General features: G+C 38.5%; 1 protein-coding gene across 3 annotated transcripts in view; it reads right to left on the reverse strand.

The window, feature by feature from the left end:
- Positions 1-20,581, reverse strand: part of LOC149932538 (uncharacterized) — a 66,149-nt gene that overhangs the window by 19,702 nt on the left and 25,866 nt on the right. Inside the window, exons 4-7 of one of the 3 annotated variants that reach the window (XM_090156314.1) lie at positions 13,284-13,419; positions 13,073-13,206; positions 4,535-4,769; positions 797-2,133 (exon numbers count right to left, since the gene is read on the reverse strand). In XM_090156314.1, the coding sequence (XP_090012440.1) occupies positions 1,988-2,133; positions 4,535-4,769; positions 13,073-13,206; positions 13,284-13,419 (651 nt within the window). In that variant the 3' untranslated portion in view covers positions 797-1,987. Of the gene's footprint in view, positions 1-796; positions 2,137-4,534; positions 4,770-13,072; positions 13,207-13,283; positions 13,420-20,581 lie in introns of those variants that run through there. The other 2 variants (XM_090156313.1, XM_090156315.1) reach the window with 2 other exon arrangements.

Below are 20,581 nucleotides of genomic sequence, written 5' to 3' on the forward strand. Positions count from 1 at the left end.
TTATCGACCAGCCCTGATTTTAGGCTAAAATTTAAGCGCTAGGGTTACAATTAAATATATGAAATGTTAATTTGAAAATACACTTTTCTAACTAATTGGTAGCTAATTAAAAGAACGAGGTAAATAATCTTTTAGCACCTTAATATCGCCGTAGATTATTTACTTCAGCGCCATTTTGTTATTTTTGTCGTTTCACTTCGTATTTTTTTAGTAAAGCTCTCTTGGAAATTAAAAGGGAGGCTGGAGGTTACATTCTTTTATACCTTGAACCTTTTTTCGGATAATATTTTTTATTCGCATCCTTATTACCGGGCTTCTCTTGAATTTTTAATCGCTTTCGAGCAACTTTTAATCTTTGCTCGCACTTTCTTTGGGGATGCTTTTTTTATCGTCTTCCCACTAATGATCGAACGAGAGTCTTTTTCGCTCTTCGAACAACGGTAACTAAGGTTCGAAACGCGCGAGCAAAAAAATCCTCCTGTGACCAAAAAAAAAATTCGTTCCTAGAAAAACATTAGGCTAGCCTCATTTAAATATACTCGAATAAATTAATGTAGCTGACGCTTCGATGCGTATCGAATAACAGAAGCGAGATTTTGTTTACCATATCCAACAGCTATTTTCTCGCTCAAACTTCCAAAACTCGTATTATTTTTAGTCGAGTTGAATTCCATTCTAGTCGCCCTTGGCAAAATGGAATTTATAAATATATAAAGGCTTTGTTCGGCTAGTGAGGCTACAACTAAAACTTGTATGAAGGAAAATGTTTATGCACTTCTAAATAACAAACAAGAACTTTAATATATTGAACATTCGATTTTAATTAAGACAATTTAAAATACATCTTCAGAATGAGCTCTTCTATATATGTTGAAATATTTTTTTACACTAAATCAAATTTTCATCATTTTTTTTAGTTTATTTTTTCATCTATGACTAAGGGAACGATTTTGATATAGTCGAATCAGCGTTCACTTTAGAATACTAACGTATAAGGGATAAATTGTATCTATTTCTTTCTCCCTTTGATAATACTTTAAAGCGAGACCCGATTCTACTATAGTTGGTGTCATTTGGACTTTTTACTTTATTTATTTCTATACAGCAGGGCTGGGATTTAATCCATATGGCACCAACTTTGAAACTACGGCAATACCTTTTCATCTTGGTTTCTTTTTATACACCGTTATATTTTATATACGTCTTTTTGAGAATATAATCAAGATGCTTCATTTGACCGGTGAAATATGCGAATTTTCATACCAAAAATTATACAAAAATTCTTTTTTATCCATTTTTTTATTCCTTTCATTTTTTTTAAATATTATTATATATACGCAGTTTATTTGAGTATATTTACTTTGATAATGTTTGGTGAGCTCGACGAACGGAAGATATAGGGTATCAAAAACCGAAAAACGGAAATGGGAAATTGAAAAGAAAATCGGTGTGATTTATTTTGAATTCTTGAATTCTTCAAACTCAAAAAAAAAGTCAAAATCCGGTATTGCTTATTGTATTCGGTATATATAATATTCTTTCATCTGTTTTTTTTCTTCGTTTCATTTTTTTTATAATATTTCGAAACTGCTCGGAAGGCCCTTAAATCACGAAAAATGTTGGGAACATATTTGACGTGTATATATTCACCAACGCGCTACACATTTCACAGACGCGAACGTTTCCGCGTCTATTCTTTCAGGCAACGAAAGTACGTCGTCTCACACTTGTTGTGTCGCTTTTCTCTCTCGTTCTTTCCCTTTGTAAATGTAATACGGTTAGAAGTAGTTTGCCCGTCTTTCGCGTCTTCTTTTTTTGAAGAAATGAAAGAGCGCACCTCGTCCGACATCACTCGCGTTCCCGAGAACGTTTATATATTTTTTCTTTTATTGTTACAAACACATTTCTTTCTCGCCATCAGCGAGGACAAGAGGAGTCGGGTCCTTGGGTGGGTGGATGGAGAAAGGGGGGGGGCGGTGGGGAACGGCTATAGGGACCGCTGTCGGCGAAACGAGCAACGACCGTTTATCCTCAGACGGGCCAACAGCGAGACGAGGAACGTCGTGAGAAGGAGATACGTCGAGGCGTTTGCTTTGCTGGAGTTGGGAGAGGAATTGTTGGCCGAACTGCGAACTGCTGCGGAGAAAAGGGATACGGCTTTCAGCTGCCACTCGTTTGTTTAGATTTGTGTCTCCCCGTATTTATATTGTTTCAGTTTAAAAGGTCAGCCTACGCCAATGTGCCCGCTGGATTTTAAAGTTACAGTTTTATAGGGTTACCTCTTTGTAGTTCGGCCTAATTAAGCTGGGGATTTCCCCGACTTTTTCTATCTAAAGTTTCAACCCTAGGTGACGTATAAGGGAGATATATAACCCGACCTAATTTGTCGGCCCAACCTTTCTACGCTTGTTTAACTTAAATTGGTGAGGAAGCTTCGTATCTAGCTTTGTCTTAACACAATGGGAGTTTGATTTTGTATCAAGTTTATATAAGTTTCAAAATTTTGGTATCTCAAAGGTACCAGACCCTTTAATATAATTAATATCTATTCTTAATAAGGGATAAGTATCAAGCTTATATAAGACTTAAAATTTTGGGCTATCTAAGGTACCAGACCCTATAATCTAATTCATATCTATTCTTAATTAGGGACAATGGGTATTCAGAAATCAATTGGTACGCTCCAGCTCAAATATACGCGAGTTGAGTTAAATCCTTTCGTGACTAATATATGTTGTATCAGGAATCTATACACGTGAACACTGGGAATGTCTAAGGATCCATTGGAGCCGCGCTGCAAAAGCGGCTCGACAAACGGATGGGGATTAAACTACGTCGAATGTAAAGGCTGGTTCACACGAGCAGTGTTTTCCTGGTGTTCTCTATTTTCTAGTTTTACCGCCTTTTCCCGTTGTTCTGGCACACGGTGGCCGGTAAACGAGAAAACTGAGAATAAAATGTTGAAATATCTCTACTTTATTTTCCCGGTTTTTTTAAGCACATTGATCTCGACCAATCAGCGAGTGTTACGCTGTCATGTGATATAAAGAGCGAATTTGAATGTCTTTAAATGTAGGATTACGAATTTTTGCGTCTACCACGTGACGGCATAACGCTCCTCGCTGATTGGTCAAGCGTAACGCGCCTCAAAAGAAGGTTCTCCGTTTTCTCGTTTATCGGCAGCACTCGAGGTAGTAAAATCTGGCCAATTTGGTCCGTGTGCACAGTCTTTACCGTTCGCTAGAACAACGACCAAAGGTGGTAAAACTAGAACATAGAGAAAACCAGGAAAATACTGCTCATGTGAACCACGCTTAGACTTCACCCTTTTTTTTCGCATTCATTGAATGGCTAACGCCACAACGAAGACGGGCCGCGGGAAGAAAATTGTCTTTCCAGCAAATTTAATAAGAAACCAAATATTTTCACGTACTTCACGAAACTGATCTAGTTCGACGTAAAATAACGTATTTAGTTTAGCTTAGTGCGTCATTTATCTATGAAACTCATCAGGGACACATTCCAAGTGGATACGTAGTTTCCTGATTTGATTGCCCTTTATGGTCAATTTAGATTTTTGGGTGGAAACCATTAGCGACAAGCAAAACGTAAATTATTTGTACAACATAAAATATGTAACTTTCTACGCGAGGGGAGCTGGTCTAAATTTATTATTTTTCGTGAATCGAGCGAAATCTATTATAGCTAGTTTCGTTTCGTCAATTACAACAGGTGGTTTCTTTTCGCCTGTTCTCGGACTAAAAGTGTACTCTTTTTAGCCTAAAACATTTTATTCGTCTGTTCCGGGTATGATAATTACCTCGCCCCATAAAATATTCGCTTGTTCCGGAGTATTAGTTCTACTCTTTTTACTCCTTCTGAAAAGGAGGTGTAAAGGAGTAAATCAGATTTTGTCGTCTTCTAGTCAGAATTTATCTGCTGGAAGGGCCACAGGCTACCATTTTGGAAGAACACTTTTCGCCACCACAGAATCGGACTAAAATTACGTCACAGCCTTACTCTTCTTACCCTACTCCTAAATCCCGGAACACGCGAAAAGAAACCAGCTAATGTAATTCTCAACCCGTAATGAAGTATATGAGCATCGGCTAGAAGGATCACGCTCCGAAGCTCCCAGTTAATTTCAAGATTTTAATTAACATATTTTAATTCACGAAGTAGCGCTACTTTTCACCAGTGTTTTTAAATTTTACATATTTTACCATGAAACATAAATTTAAAATTTATGGTAATTATCCATCGATTCAATTGAACTGATCTAGAACAGATTTTAATCATCACGGCAATTATCTATAATAGCCGAAAAAAATTGAGCAAACGGAAAATGGCAGAACTGGACGATTTATGGTCCTATATGACCTCGCAAAACTATCAAATCTCCGAGATTCTAAAATTATAAATTATCAAATAGACTCGAAATCAAATAAAATGTAGTATTTTGCTTGTCACGAATGTAGCGAATGAAACTAAACTAGCCATCTGAGAGCGTATAAACGAATCGGCAACGTCTCACCTTGTCCGTCGTTCTCGCTAATTTGCAGCAGTCCAGACGTCTGTTGCAATCCACCGAAGACCACCTCTTCGTTGGACATGGTGTAGATTTGCGAGACAGTCGCCATACATTTGAGTTTCATGTTTCCCTTTTCGAAGTGGGCGCGGGTGGTCGAGAAACGAAGGCCCAGACTGGAGCTCTCCAGGCCGTCGTCGTGCAACGTCGTGGCGTAATCCACTTCGTACTCCGGTTTCACCTGCAAAAATACGGAAAAGCGAACGTTCACGTTAGAAAATAAATTGGCAAACGGGACTACTCTTTAACTGGATATAGGCCCTTTAACTTTCAATATCAGCTGTCGGAATGAGTGGCGCGCTTTGAAGCCGAGCCGCCCGCGTCCCAAAGTCCCTTCCGCGCTCTGTCGAGTTCCCTTCCATTTTTCTCCGAGTAAAGCGCCGCTCGTTTTTGGGATCCGAAATATCGCGTTCTTCCGGATAATAATTCGGGTTAATGAAGAGGGTTTGTCGCGTTTAATTTTTGGAAAAATGAGAATGGAATCTGTCCGTGACGTTTCTCCAGAAGCCCCCTCCGCTCGCCGTTTAGTCCGCTCGCCGAGTTTACGCTCGTCCGGGACATATTCGGGTACACTGCTAAACCGTAATACGGTGGACTAGACAGGGCTAGTTAAATCCCTTTTAAACAAGCGCCTCGGCCAAGCGGAAAACTCTCGAAAGGAAAGCGGCGGAAAAGAAGAGACTTGCCCTCTAACGACCTTTGGTTCTCTGTCCCGCTCTCTCTTTTTATCTCTCCGTTTCTTAGGGCGCATTTGGACCGTTCATTCGTGAAATAACGAAAAACGAACCACGCGTATATTATCAAAACCTCGGCCTCCCTTTCACTCACTCATTCTTTCCGGAAATTGTGGAGGGCGCTCTCGATCCGTGTGTACTCCGGCTGGAGTCCTTTTTTTTCCCCTTCGCGCTCCGAGGAAAAGTTATCCGCGGACAAATAACTTTTATTTACATAGAGAAACGAGCGCTTTATCTTTAGTTGGACGTCCGAAATAGCCCCGCCTTCCCAGTCGCTACCCCAATTTCTATTACATTGCCCCTAATAAAGGACTATAGCGATAAGAAGCGTAGGTTTTGGGGTCTCGCTAGGCGTCGTTACGCGCCATTTTGCCAACCGAGATTGCGACACTAAGCCTTTGACACGCTCTCTCTCTCTGTCTAGCTTCGTCTCCCATCCTCTCCATCTTCCCCGGCTCATCCCTCTCGCCCTAGTCCGTTAACGAGGGATGCTGGAGACTTTTCTCTCCACGGCGGCCGCCATCACCCGGAAGATGACGATCTTTGATGACGGCGAAGTGGGAAGCCAATCTCGTTCTTTTCGGTGGTACTCTGAACTAACCCCTTAAACCGACGTCTGTCCCGCGCTAAAACCCTTCTTTTCTCTCTTTGCCGAAGTATTAACCCTCTCGAGATTTTGATTTTTGCTCCGTCGTCAAGAAGAGCGACTGGCGAGCGTGTACTGGCGCTGTGGGAACGGATATATCACTCCGAATTTCGAACGCGTATAGGTCGCCTTTCGAATTAGTCCGCGCCACGGCCCCGGGAATATGAAGACGGGAAAAAACCTGACGAGGAGCCTAACCACCCTTTCTCTTCACGTTCCTTCCTTCCCCCCGTTTCAGACCCCGTATCTACTTATTCTTCTTCCCTTCATTAGAACCGAAGGCTCTGGGCACGTATCCAAGCCCTAAGAATTCCGCTCGCTTCATTTGAAAAAGCGAAGAAAGAGCTGCTCGCGAAATGCACCGCCCTCATTCTCTCCGGAGTTCGCTTTTTTTGGCCCGCTTATTTTTAAACCTAAGGTTTTTCTTTAACGTATTAAAATATTAAAATATTAAATATAGCGTTTTCTATCCCGGGGAAATCGTTTAACTTAATTGAAACGGCCCCGCTTTTTTAATTTTAAACCGAGGGACCCGGTTTTTAGACATTCAATTATCTCCTGGCTAAATAGAATTACCAGCGCATTCATTTTTATATTTCTTGTCTGGCTTTTTGAAGGGAATTTTTCTAGGCATAATGGTAAATGGCGTTATGATATTAAGTGCCAAAATATTTTAGATAATAGTAAGTAATAAATAAAAAATATTTATTAAATTAAATTGTAGTGTTGTAAGTCCGAATTTTTCCGAAAAAAATAAAAAAAAGTTTTCATTCCATCATTAGTCTGATATATTGTTTGCAAAATTAAATAAAGCGGCTTTTTCGCCTCATTTTTTCGAATCTGAAAGTCAAATTAAAAATGTAACACTATTAATGTTTTGTAGTATTTGTTTGAATCTAAAAGTAAAACTAAACCTCTAGACTAGTTTAAACTGATTAATAATGTAACACTATTAATGTTTGGTAGTATGTTTACTGATATTAGACATTTTATATCGATTAAAAGTTAAAAACATTAAAAACCCTTAAAAAGTAATTTATGTATCAATTATTTTATTTTACCGATTTGCGTAAAATTTTCCGCATTTTATTTTTTCGGAAAATTAGCAACACAATTAAATTGAAATCGGCATTTATCAGATACGTGATATACTGTTTTGGTATTCTAAATAATGATAAAAATAAAATTTAGGTTTTAGGCCTTTTGAACTTTTTTGCACAGCGTATGAATAATTTGCTGGATTTAACAAAATATGAGTCACTATTTACCAATATTTACCTTATTTTTCTGCCGTATTAACAATATCCGATGAAAGGGGTACTTTAAAATATTTTAATATTTTAAATAGTCTCTTTAAAAGGTTCTTTTCCTAGTTTCTATTGATCAGAAAACCATCTTAAGAATCGGAAAATTCTTACATTTCCAAATTTAATAATTTGATTTCAAGTAATGATGCAGTTATGTTTGAGTGGTTCCAAATGGCATTTTAAGTACGTAAGAAAGATACGAAGGAATGTGAAATGTTTGAGAAAAATATCAAGCAGTGGCGAAACTAGAGCCTATTAAATATATGTCACCAAACCTTAACGGTCTCTACCTCATTCTGCGAGCCCGAGCTTAAGGAAAACGCTGAAGGTGAACCCGAGACCGAGCCTAGGTGTGCGGCTATGTATGTAACGTTTTGAAAGTTGACGAAAGGTGATTTTAGTAAACTATTAACGTATTGAGTTTCAACAAATTAATTTCGACCATTTGAAAAATGAATCTTGTTGTGATTTATCTTTCCAAATTGGGCGAGTATGGTTGCTTTCGTCGTGAAATTAAACTTTGAGTGAAGTGCTTCCGAAATGGAATTATGATAAAGCGAAATATGCGATGATGCGGGTAAATTTGTATAATTCAAACACTTTCTAGGTCATATCTTTTGGTGTGTAAAATTTAAAAAAATAGCTTGACTTACAGCGAGCTCATTGAACGAAAGAGCATGCAATGAATGAATTAGAAGGGAATTAAATAAATAATTATTAGACCCAAGCGCGTAAACTCATTGAAAACAGGGTCAAAACTACACTTTGGTCTTGGGAAAGTCCAAGAAGCTAGAAAATAAAAACTTTAGTGTTGTAAGTCGGAAAATGACCGAGGCCTTTTTTCCTGGAAATTTTCCGTAATTTTTCGGAAAAAAATAAAAAAAAAAAGGTATTCATTCCATGATTAGTCTAATATTGTTTGCAAAATTAAATAAAGCCGCTTTTTCGCCTCATTTATTCGAATCTGAAAGTCAAATTAAACATCTAGACTAGTTTAAACTGATTAACAATGTAACGCTATTAATGTTTTGTAGTATGTTTACTGATATTAGACATTTTATATCGATACAAAGTTAAAAACATTAAAAATCCTTGAAAAGTAAATTAATTTCAGTTTCAATTTTTTATTTTTCCGCTATTCGGAAAATTTTCCGGAAAATTTTCTGGAAATTTTTCCGCATTTTATTTTTTCGGAAAATTAACAACACTAAAATGTTTACACTCGCTCAACTAAGGTAAACTTTAAAAAGGATGATAAAATACGCGAAAAAGTGGTGGTCTCTTCTAACTAAACTTTAAAAAGGTTATTTGGAACGCAATAAGCGAGTTTCAATAATAGCGGACACATGCGCAGTTGAACGAAAAAGCAGACGAGGATGGTACTTTGACTTCATACCTCAGCGTGAACTCGGTGACCTATGACGTCAGCTTAGGCTTCCCTTTGTTGTGAAAAGTACCATCCTAATAGTTATTTTAAAGCCGATAGATGGCGATGTGGTTATTGAAACTCACTTGTTGTATTTGCCGTTGTCCAAAAAATCGACGGAATTCAACCAAAAAACCAACTAACCTAGAAAATTCCTGACAAATCTATTAAAATACCTGACAAATCTATTAAAATTCCTGACAAATCTTTTAAAATTCCTGACAAATCTTTTAAAATTCCTGGCAAATCTATTAAAATTCCTGGCAAATCTATTAAAATTCCTGACAAATCTATTAAAATTCCTGGCAAATCTATTAAAATTCCTGACAAATCTATTAAAATTCCTGGCAAATCTATTAAAATTCCTGGCAAATCTATTAAAATTCCTGACAAATCTTTTAAAATTCCTGGCAAATCTATTAAAATTCCTGGCAAATATATTAAAATTCTTGGCAAATCTATTAAAATTCCTGACAAATCTATTAAAATTCCTGGCAAATCTATTAAAATTCCTGGCAAATCTATTAAAATTCCTGGCAAATCTATTAAAATTCCTGGCAAATCTATTAAAATTCCTGGCAAATCTATTAAAATTCCTGACAAATCTATTAAAATTCCTGACAAATCTATTAAAATTCCTGGCAAATCTATTAAAATTCCTGACAAATCTATTAAAATTCCTGACAAATCTATTAAAATTCCTGGCAAATCTATTAAAATTCCTGGCAAATCTATTAAAATTCCTGGCAATTATCACGTTAGTAACTAACAGACTTAATTATTTTCGAGATAATTGAATAATTAAGCTTGAGCCGTTTTTTCTCAAGACAATGTAAATTAGTAAATATTTTCATCCCACAACGAACTAGTTCATTTTATCGATTATTTCTCGAAATCCAGGTAAAGGAAAATCCGTTTGCGAGGGTTGCAGACTTCACGATCCGAATGGTATACAAGTTGAAAAGAAACCGCTCTGTCGAGTGGATGGAGAGATATTTATTGGGAAATATAACACCCTTAATCCTCGTAGGTCGTTAGGATTAAGTACTGGGGTTTGATAAAGTCGGTCATCCGCCGCCGCCGTTAGCAGTGCCATGTCCCCGAGTGGGATGATACGGAAAGAGAAGACTTTTCTAGAAGATAAAAACCAATTGCCCTAGTATAATGACTAGTATAGGACAGAAGGAGCCCGAAACCGGGTCACCTTATTCGCGTGGGGGAGGGGGAGAGTGCTTTCTGCGGTACCTAGGCCACATCGTGGTATCGATCTGTATCGTTTTAAAAGATATACGGGCTGGTTTCTTTTTATTAGATACATTTCTCTGATCTGGGAGAATGGGTCATACTTTTCTACGCTAATTAGTGAGGATATTTTGCCTCATAAAAAAACTTCTCCTGAATGACTTTCTGACGAATATTTTTGCTTACAACATTCTCATTTCAATATTTTAATAAAATTTACGGAACGTAAAATAAAATAAAACTAAAGAACATACTGTATGTACAATAAACGGTTTTATTAAAAAACTAAGTCGTCTAGTTTTTTTAATAAAACTGTTTATTGTATTTAGTATTGTATTGTACTTAGATTAGTTTTGAAACTGTTTATGGTAATTAGTATTGTATTGTACTTAGATTAGTTTTGAAACTGTTTATGGTAATTAGTATTGTATTGTATTTAGTTTAGTTTTGAAACTGTTTATTGTATTTAGTATTGTATTGTATTTAGCTTAGTTTTGAAACTGTTCATTGTATTTATTATTGTATTGTATTTAGTTTAGTTTTGAAACTGTTTATGGTAATTAGTATTGTATTGTATTTAGTTTAGTTTTGAAACTGTTTATTGTATTTAGCATTGTATTGTATTTAGTTTAGTTATGAAACTGTTTGTTGTATTTAGTATTGTATTGTATTTAGTTTAGTTATGAAACTGTTTATTGTATTTAGTATTGTATTGTATTTAGTTTAGTTTTGAAACTGTTTATTGTATTTAGTTTAGTTTTGAAACTGTTTATTGTATTTAGTATTGCATTGTATTTAGTTTAGTTTTGAAACTGTTTATTGGGTTTAGTTTTTTTTCGCTACAACATTATCCTTTTATTTAATAGGAATTTGAGTGAATATCCAATATTCCACGCGGAAATAATCGCGAGTATACGTCGTTTACTTGATATATTTTCGACATTACGTGTCACGTCTCCGAATAATTAAAAGGACTAAATGTCTAATGGAAGCTCTTAAGCTAACGAAATTTAATTCCTTATAAAGCCATTAGAAAGGATTTATATTTTTCGTCTATTTCGTTGGTTTTATTTCCGCCTTCGAGCGAGTAAGTTCGTTGTACGCGCCGCCTTATCGCATTAAGACATTGCTTACTTTGAGTCTGACTCGATTCAATAAGCCCTTGTTCGGTCTCTTTATCAGTCATTTTATATTTATTAGGCATTCGTGTAGTGTCCTGGAGCACCTTTCCATATCGCTTAGAACCGCTGGTCCACCAGCTCCGGGAATTTAAGGAAACGAAGAAAACTCTCGAGTCCGCGTATAAAACTACTTAAAAGTTGAGTAATTAGCTTAAGGCGGGGGTCCTTCGAAAGGTAATTACGCGAAATGCGAACTTACGGTAGAGTAACCGGTAGAGTAGCCACGACGTAAAATTACGTCAATTAGAATATCGCTTTTTCTTTGAAGAAAATTTTGCGAGACTATACACTTCCAAGTTCTCTAAATTCGTGAGGAAATTAGGAGAAATTCTTAGACTAATTAGTGGGACGGTTAAAACCCGAATACGCGTTACTCTTTTCGGAAATTTCGGGTGAATATAACTCCGTATATCATTCTCGTTGCGTGATTAAATTAAAAATTTATAGATCTCGCGTATAGCAAAGAAGAGCTCTTTTGTTTTGAAAAGCCGCTTTTCTCGATTCAGGAGCGTCCCTTTGACGATATCTCTGGCCGTTGCGCTAAATCCAATTGCCGGCAGTTTCCAGCCCGCTTTAATATTTATGCAAATTTTGTTACATTAACCGAGAGAATTTATACACGGTAAACTCTTTGTTCGTCCGCGGAGTGAGCGAACCTGGGTTTGTGCGAGGCCCATTTTCCCTGAAGGTCAACGCGTGTTCTCCTCTTTTGCCAGGCTGTGGGCTTATTAATACTTTAACGCGGGTTTCTCGCTAATGCAACTAGCGCCCAGCATTCAAACGTGCCGTGACAAAAATAATTCCCACTGGGTACTTTCTTTTATCTAAATTATCATATTTTATTTAACGCCATTATTTTGAATTTAAGTTAAGTGCAAATCGTCAGCACCCGCGGCACGCAGTTAGGCTCGCAAATGATCTTTACGTAGATCGTTTGCGTGTTTATAGTGAAAATAAAATCGAAATTATAGTTTAAAATAACTCGCTATGTTATTACCTGGTTTAAAGTTCATCAGATTTACTATACTAAAGCGAAAGTAAATAGATTATTACCCTCTCTTCCGGCCTTTGGAAAGACTTAGTGTTTTTCATTTATCATCTGTAAAGTGCGCTCTAACAGGAATTTAGAGCAAAGTCTCACCACACTGAGAGCACACGGTTTTAGATCAACTTGGAACGCTATATGTAACATAGATCAACTTGGAACGCTATATGTAACATATAGATCAATTTGGAAAGCTATATGTAACATAGATCAACTTGGCACGCCTTATGTAGCATAGATCAACTTGGAACGCTATATGTAACATAGATCAACTTGGAACGCTATATGTAGCATAGATCAACTTGGAACGCTATATGTAACATAGATCAACTTGGAACGCTATATGTAACATAGATCAACTTGGAACGCTATATGTAGCATCAAACTTTCCACACAGAAATGAAATTCAAAATTAAACACCTTGGTAGGCAAAGCTATAAATTTTAAAATTAGAGTATGCTAATTTCCTTACGAAAACGTTGGATAAAATTGAAATACAATATCATTGAATACAAATTCGACTCTGAAAGAACTCTCTTCCCCGATTGAACGATACAATAATCCAAAGTGACTACGAACGCAAAAGTTCCACTTTGCACACCATTTGAACACATTTTTGCTTAGAACGTAGCTGGGAATTTTAAATTGAAAATTATACTACTCAGAGAAAGAATCCTGTAGTTCTTAATTACTGCTTGGACCTCTCTTCTTAATGAATTTCTGACTGTCAGAATATTTTACACAGTTTGTTGTTTTCTAAAGTTGCTGGTGTTCATTAATTATTTTATATCTGTTCTTTAGATTTACTTTTCTACATCGTTTTTGTTCAGATTAAAGAACTGGTTTTGATTTAATTTTAGTACATAAAATCTAACGAATAAAATATGTAAGTAGTTTAATTACTTGTAGTCCGTTGATGTACCACTTGAGGACGGCGGCTGGCTTTGATTTGGCCGAGGTGCAGTTGACATTGACAGTGTCTCCCACTCTGTACTTGGATCGACCACCCAATATGGTTGGTCCCTGAGATGGCAGCACTACGAGGATGATACCGAGAGACAAGGACATTTATATAGGAGTTCACGTGGAAGAGAAGAACGTGAACGTGTCTTACCAAGGACTTGGAGGACTTTTTCGGCTTCTTCGGTGGCGAATGACGGCGCTTCCGCGGACACCTCGCAGCGATACGTCCCAGCCGAATTCAAGTCGACATTCCTCAGGAACGCCGTGAACGCGTTGGACCTCGTCAACTGCCAAAGGACAATTTTAATAGGTAAGATCAAACCAAAGTTTATTTCTTCCAGCTTTTGTACGCTTCTAAGTTGGGTGATTAATAAATCACTTTCTGGGAGAGCTGGGGAAGTGGTAAAGTTTGCATAGCGTTTGTCCGTCAAATCTCAACATTTTAGGGTTCAAGAGCGCTTACGGCGACGTATATTAATTAAAAGCGTACATTTTGGTGTACTGAAAGTTCGCGTTGACTTTTGAAGCTGCTGGAATGTGGTCCTTAACTGCGCCCCTCTGTCGCGCCCAGAACTATAACACCCAAAGGTTAATTTCGGGTTAAGGAGGTAAAAGACGTCTGTAGCGAGGACGCGGAGCGTTTCTTAAGCCTATCCCGTGTAAATCTAGATGTCGTTAGGCCTAGTGAATGCCTCGAAAAAGCCTTTGACGGTCGACATATTCCTAGACGTATTTTGCGTTCTTAACCTCCCCACCGATAAAATCTTGTACATAGGCCCTCTAAAGTGGAAACAGTAATTACATTCCCCGTCTTGTTCACGTCACGTAAATTTCTGAGACGTGCCAAATATAAAGAATGCGCTTTCCCAGATTTAACTTTATGTATTAAAAAGTAATAGAATTTAGTCCAAAAAGGTTAAAATAGAGCACGCCCGTAACTAATCGAAATGTTGTGGCCTCCTAAATAAAGTTGGACGAATTAACTACTGGATTCCAACCATAAGTAAAAACCCGCATCTTCAAATGGAATCCCCCGGGCAGCACTCCTACCGTGAGAATTGCGAAACGTTTTCCTCCAAATACAAAGCTACATGTTAGTATCTAAGAAACGAGTAAATCATTAAAATTTTAAATGAATGTTTTTTAAACACATGTTGAATTAATACCTTCCAAAAGATATTGGAAATAATGTATATTTATTTTATATTATACCAATTTCCTATAACTAACAGAAGAAATATTGCTTCAACGAGCTAAAGATATTAGGCCTAACCGGTGGCGGATACAGAAAAAACTCAAGGGGGGGGGGACGCTAAAAGACATCTATGGGTGTAATAACAAATCATCAAGTCACATGCAAAGTTTAAGCGCCCCCCCCCCCCCATGTATCCGCCACTGGGCCTAACGTCGTTCGATTAATATTTTGAGCTTCGTCCAAGGTTTCACTAACGCCCGTTAGTTAAAAGTCCTTAGATGACGTACGGTATTAGCCTAGCTGATTATTATTATTATTATTATTATTATTAGAGAAACAGTGAATTGGCTAACTAGGAACACCCAGGTATATAAATATTTCATTCTAGATTTAATTAATAAATTTGTATGATTTCAAACACCTATTTTTGTTTTGTCCCATATTAATTAATAATTATAACCAGTGAAATATTTATATTCCTCGGAATTAGCTAATTCTCTGCTGTGTTTTCCAAAATTAAGTTTTAAATTTAGTTTAGATATACGTCGAAGTCTAAGAAGTTAATACTTTTAAGAAAAACTTTTTTCTTTCGCTTCTCTATCCTTTGTGAAACCTTATTTACTTAAAAAGTAAATTATGCCAAAAAGTGACATAAATAAAAATTAGCATTCACTTAAGTCGATTAAATGAAAAGGACTATCTAAGCCATTTCTATTCTATATTCTACTTTCCAAATTAATCCCTATCTAAACTCTAAAATAAGGTTTTTCTTGTCGAATTAAAATATGTTTTTTAAAAGCACAATGTGTTCAATGTTAGAGTCTAACCATAAAATTTAAAAAGCTTAAAATTTTTAATTTTTCACTAGACTAAAAATACCTTAGGTTAGTAAAGAACGTTCCCAGTTGCTCCACCCTACCATATAATATGTAGGCAAATTTCCAATTGAAACGAAGAATTATGGTACGAAGATCTAAATCGTATATGGTTATTAATAATGAAAAGTTACTCGGAAAATTGTTTCCGGAAAAAAGGGGACTATATTCCCTGATAGAAAAGAGAATTACCGAGCACGTGTTTCGGCTGTACGAACGCGTTCAATGCGTTTAAAAAATGAAATTCGTTTCCGCGGCTGTACGATACGAGGGGAGCGACCTTTACGCTGTCGTTCTTGAGTCGTAATCAAAGCTAATTAAGCGAACGCTCGAAGCGAGGTACAGTCAATTAAAAGAGCCTTCGCGTACATCGCGCCGGAGTGTATATTATATTTCGCGGATAAACCCCTCCGTTAGTCGTGAATAATTAAGAATAATACTGCCATTTATTTCTCCAATCTATCGCACGCGATAACTTTGGAGTCCATTCGGGCCAATTGGGCTCCAGCCGAGGGCGATAAAAGATACCGCTACGGCCGATGGACTTCCGTATTCGTATTCCTAATAAACGTAGGCGAACTCGGAACGACGCCGATATGGGCCACTAACTCGAGGTTATAGTCCTTCGAAAATAAATTTTTGTCCGCCCGGGATGAGTTAGGCACGCGTTTCGTTCATCCAGAAATTAAATTTATGGCTAATCGCGACGATTTCTCCACACCCCTTTTATATAGCGGCCACTCCGGCCAAAGCATACATACATCGGGGACTCGGCAGCGAGAGAGAGGAGGGAATCGCCATGTTAATTAAGGCGCTATACGTGTTATGGCCACCAATTCCCGCCGAAGGATTTTTCCACTTTACGGAAGCTCTATTTCAGCCAAAAATAGAAATTTTCCGATGAGACTCGGTATATTATTTTCGCCATATTTTGTCATTACGACGGCAATAAAAATAATAACGCGCTACTGTTTGGGTTGAAACTCGATACAGTCGACGTAGAGATATAGATGAAGAACCAGCCCCGTATTGCTATCGCGAAAGAAATTGACTATTTCTTCCGGGTGATAAAATGAAAAACGAAAATAAGATAAAATCTAGAGGCTAGATTTTTTTTAATATCTTTTGGAAATTTAATCTCGACCCTTCTTGGGTAACTCGATATCTTCGTTCGTTATATTTTATCTCTATATTTTGAGGGGAAGCCAGAGCTGGAAATGAAATAGAAACGTAAGAATACCCTCCGAAGATTTCCCCGGAAAAGGAGAAAAAATTAATTTCTTGTATTGGTTTTTATCGCGTATAATCGTGGTATAGATTTAGCCGGAAGCTAAGGACTTGGAGAAATGTGGTTTTTAGCCTTCCAGCCGCGTGTCCCGATGGCTGGTCCTGGTCCCTATCCCTTTTAATAACGGGCGGAAGCTAGGAAGAAGGGGCTAATCATGGCGGAGCGATGCAATCATCGTAATGGATTGATTTCCTAAAAAATCCTTTTCCCGTTCGCTATCCTCGAGTATATCTGGAGGTCAACCTAAAAGAAAGAGCCCTTTTTTCCAGTGGAAGTGCCGGATGGCCGAGTCAAGGAACGCTAGTTTCAGTTATTATTTCAAGGGGTGCTATGGGGGGGGCGGATTTTTGAGGGGTGCGTGCCCACCCCACCGTTCTTTTTCATTGAAAGGCAGACAGAAGGTTCTTCTTTTTACAAAGGGATTATTTTTGGAAGCCCAAGAGCGGACGGCGGGGGGAGGGGGGGGGGCGAATCGCTTTCACAAATATCGATTTGATTAAGACAACTATTTCGAATGATTAATAAGTGGTATTAGGTGGAAAAGAGTAAAGCTCGTTTATGCCTCACTGCCGCGATAAGTCCACGTCGTTTTTTCTACGCACGAACTTTTATCTTTCTCGATTCCACAATTTTTATTTCTCGTTTCCCCCCTCTCATATTATCCCCCCACCCACATTTCGGAGATAGTATAGGGGTAAAAAATGCTACTTTTTAAATAAATCGATGCGGTATTGATATATTCAGCTCCTATTTATTGACTGCTCCTAGATTTTACCCTTACTCTTTACCCTTATTATTGAGTTGTAATACCGCTGAATGCGCAACGGAAAATCAGAGCGTCGAACGTTATTTCCGATATTTCTGCCTTATGCCCTCGGTGGATTATTTAAACTAATATTTGTTTCATTAACTTCTATTTTAGAAAGAGAAGAAACTACTAACGTTATTAGCGCCAATCACCCTTAGCTTCGGTTCAACCTGGTAGCAAGATTACTACAGTGGCGGAGCGAGGGGGGCAGTAGACCTAGGCACCGGTGGCTAGAGAGGCGCCAAAGGAGTGAACAAAAAATTAAAATGGATTCATAATATAACTGCGCGAGGGGGCAGCCGGGGGGGGCGCAAATTTGGGTGTTTTGCCTTGGGCGCCAAATATCTCGCTACGGCACTGGAGTACTAAATTCGTCAATCCACCATAAATATTCCTCTTTATACTCCCTTTAATGTACGTTTATTTTTCTTGATACATCATTAAAAGTACGCGGAATCGTTAGTAAAGTTTGTGTCGAATTTCATTTGGCTCCTCCCCTTCCATGACGTGACTCAGGCGTACCCTCAGGCTTTGCCAAAACACGTGATTATGTAGCTCCACCCTCTTAAAGGGAATATAACATCAGGTATTTGGTGTGGAACACCAAAGTTTGCAGCTCTGGCCGCTCTTGCCTTTGGCTTTAGAAATGTTTGGCGCCACTGTACAGGAAAATTTTGAAAATTAAAAGGGTCTTCCATAAATATTGCTTTGCTGGTTATATTCCCTTTAATCACAGATTTGAAGTTGGGTGAAAACCACGTTTTAAAAAACCCAAAAATTTACGAATTAAGAATCGTATCATAATATAAAGAAAAATAATGTCAATTAATCTACCGCTATTGCGGTGTTTAAAGACATATGACCCCCTCCTCACCGACGTACGAGTAGAGAAAATTTGGGTTGAACTTGGCCTGAAATCTCATTGAAACTTCCAGGAAACTTTCAACGAGATTTAAAATTCACTGGCCACGTTTACGAAGCTTTGTTTGTTTTTACTCGCGCATAAACGGCTCCCTTATAGGGAAGACTGGGTGATAAATTTCAACGTAGGTGTGTAGACTACGGCTATATGGCAGAATGGATGGGGCCAACCTGAAGCACTCGCCCTCCACCCTCCCCGTTTTCTAGTTTGCCCCTTCGTCATAAATTATGAAGGGGAAATTAAATTTGGGGGTTGGGGCAGTCTCAACGCTTCACTTTTTCGTTTTTCCTTAAATTTCATTAGCAAATGAAAATGACTTTATCGGAACTATATAAAACGCTCTCTCTATTATTTGAGATGGCTCTTCGGTTTCGAGAGAGGGGGCTCTATAACGACATCCAATTATTTGGTGTATAGAACTAAATCGAGCGCCTTCTAATTTTTCAATACGGATTTTCCACGTATTTTAATTAGGCGAAGATCGCCGTATAATTCGTTAAATTTCATTAGAACGATGGCGAGTGGGGTCCACCATCCCGTATAACGCGCGCGCCCGGATGTACGTAAAAGCGTAAGTCTATAATATTGTTCCATAAGTTTAACACTTTAGGGAATATTTTACCGAGAGTTAGTGACGTCATCACCAGAATAAAATCTCCCCCTAGCGAGGCGCTGTCAAAGGCTATGTGGGACGTGGGAGCAAGCGGAAGCAAAACGGCGACGAAGCCCGTAATGCAGTCTGTATCGTGAGTGTAGGGAGCTGTTTACTCACGTGGCATGAAGGGCTTTCCACCTAGTCGTGGATTTTCTTGTGTACAGTTTTTATTGGGTAGACGCTTTAGCGCCTACTGCCGTCGGAAGGGGAAAATTCAGAAATTGTCTCCCCGCCCGCCCGTAAAACGTTTAGCGTAAAGGCCCGTCCAATGAAATTTGTACACAACACTGCGTTAGCGTGTTTAAAGGTTAGCTGTGTTCTCCTTGTTTTTGTTACTCCTAGTTGCCACCACCCTCCTACGCATTGTAACCCGGCCACCTAAATTAATGGCTTTAAAAGTCGCTTCATGACTTAAGCCTAAGGTGGTGTCTTGGGTATTAGCCTAGCTCTCAGTAAAACTGTTGCGTGTGAAGAATAGGAAGTGTCACACTTCTGTAACAATATTATACACTTATGGTAAAAGGAATGCCGCGTTTTGCGGGGAGGAGGGAGGACTGGAGAAAAGATAGAGTTTATGAAATTTTTCCATTCAATAAAACCCGCCTCCTCACGCCTTTAAAATTTTCCTCAAAAGTGACTTCTGAATCGGAAACGGTCGTTTGTGTCTTTTGTTTGGGGCAAAACTCACGCCGAGTGAATGAGGTGGGAGGGCCGTCGACCGCCTTCCCTCTTAATTCGAGTTTCACCTCGAAGTTGTTGAACCGTAAATTGAGAGAAATAGTAAGGAGAAGCTGGAAACTCCAAACATTAGGAACCGAAACAATTCCCCCGTTCTCGCTTGAACATAAACTTCAGAGTTGTTCTCCGTGACCACTCCCTCACTCTCTCTCTCTCTCCCTCTCTCTCTCTCTCTCTCTCTCTCTCTCCCTTACTCTCTCTCTCTCTCTCTCTCTCTCTATACTTTACCCCGCTGTTTACCACACCACGTATAGAACTTAGTCTTTATGTCGGGTGGTTGAGAAAGGAAGGGGGGGTCCACAACCTTTAAATTCATCCCCGAAATCGAGGGAAAACAAATGCAATAACGTAAAGGTATATAGCGATTTATAAGTCTCGCTAAAAGTCGTTGCTAGAATGGGACGTACTTAAGTAGTGTTGGGCAATCGAGGCCATTTTCGCGGGAGAAAGCGCACGCGACACCTATTATTATTATTTCTCGACTTCTCCTCGATCTTACCGAACTTACTTTCGACGCGCTCATTTTCGACCGGCAGTTATTTCAGCCTTTAAATCAGTATGGGCGTCTTGGCCAGGTAACCGCGCGAGGCGAACGGGGGTAATTCGGAAGCGAAATACAGGGTGTTTCAAAAGGTTATGCAACATTTTTAAGGAGTCGTAAGGGTTGAGTTGATATTTATATCCCTGTTTGTTTCCCATTTTCCTACGATGAGTGAAAAGAGCGCCAGAGAGCTTCCAAGTGTGACCTACTAGCCCCTGGAAGTAGGCCGCAACAAGCGCAAAACCAAGCAGCAGGGACATTAAATACTGTTTAAGTCTACTTTTTACGCTGGTTACCTCGATTTTTACCTATCACACGAACCCAAACCTTAATGTTCGCGTTTCCCCGCTGCTTGGTTTTGAGTTTATTGCAGCCTACTCCCAGGAGCTAGTAGGCACACTTTGAAGCTCTCTGGCGCTCTTTTCAC

Source organism: Leiobunum rupestre, chromosome 8 (genome assembly GCF_980474605.1).
Source record: "Leiobunum rupestre chromosome 8, qqLeiRupe1.1.hap1, whole genome shotgun sequence".
Lineage (NCBI taxonomy): Eukaryota > Metazoa > Arthropoda > Arachnida > Opiliones > Sclerosomatidae > Leiobunum > Leiobunum rupestre.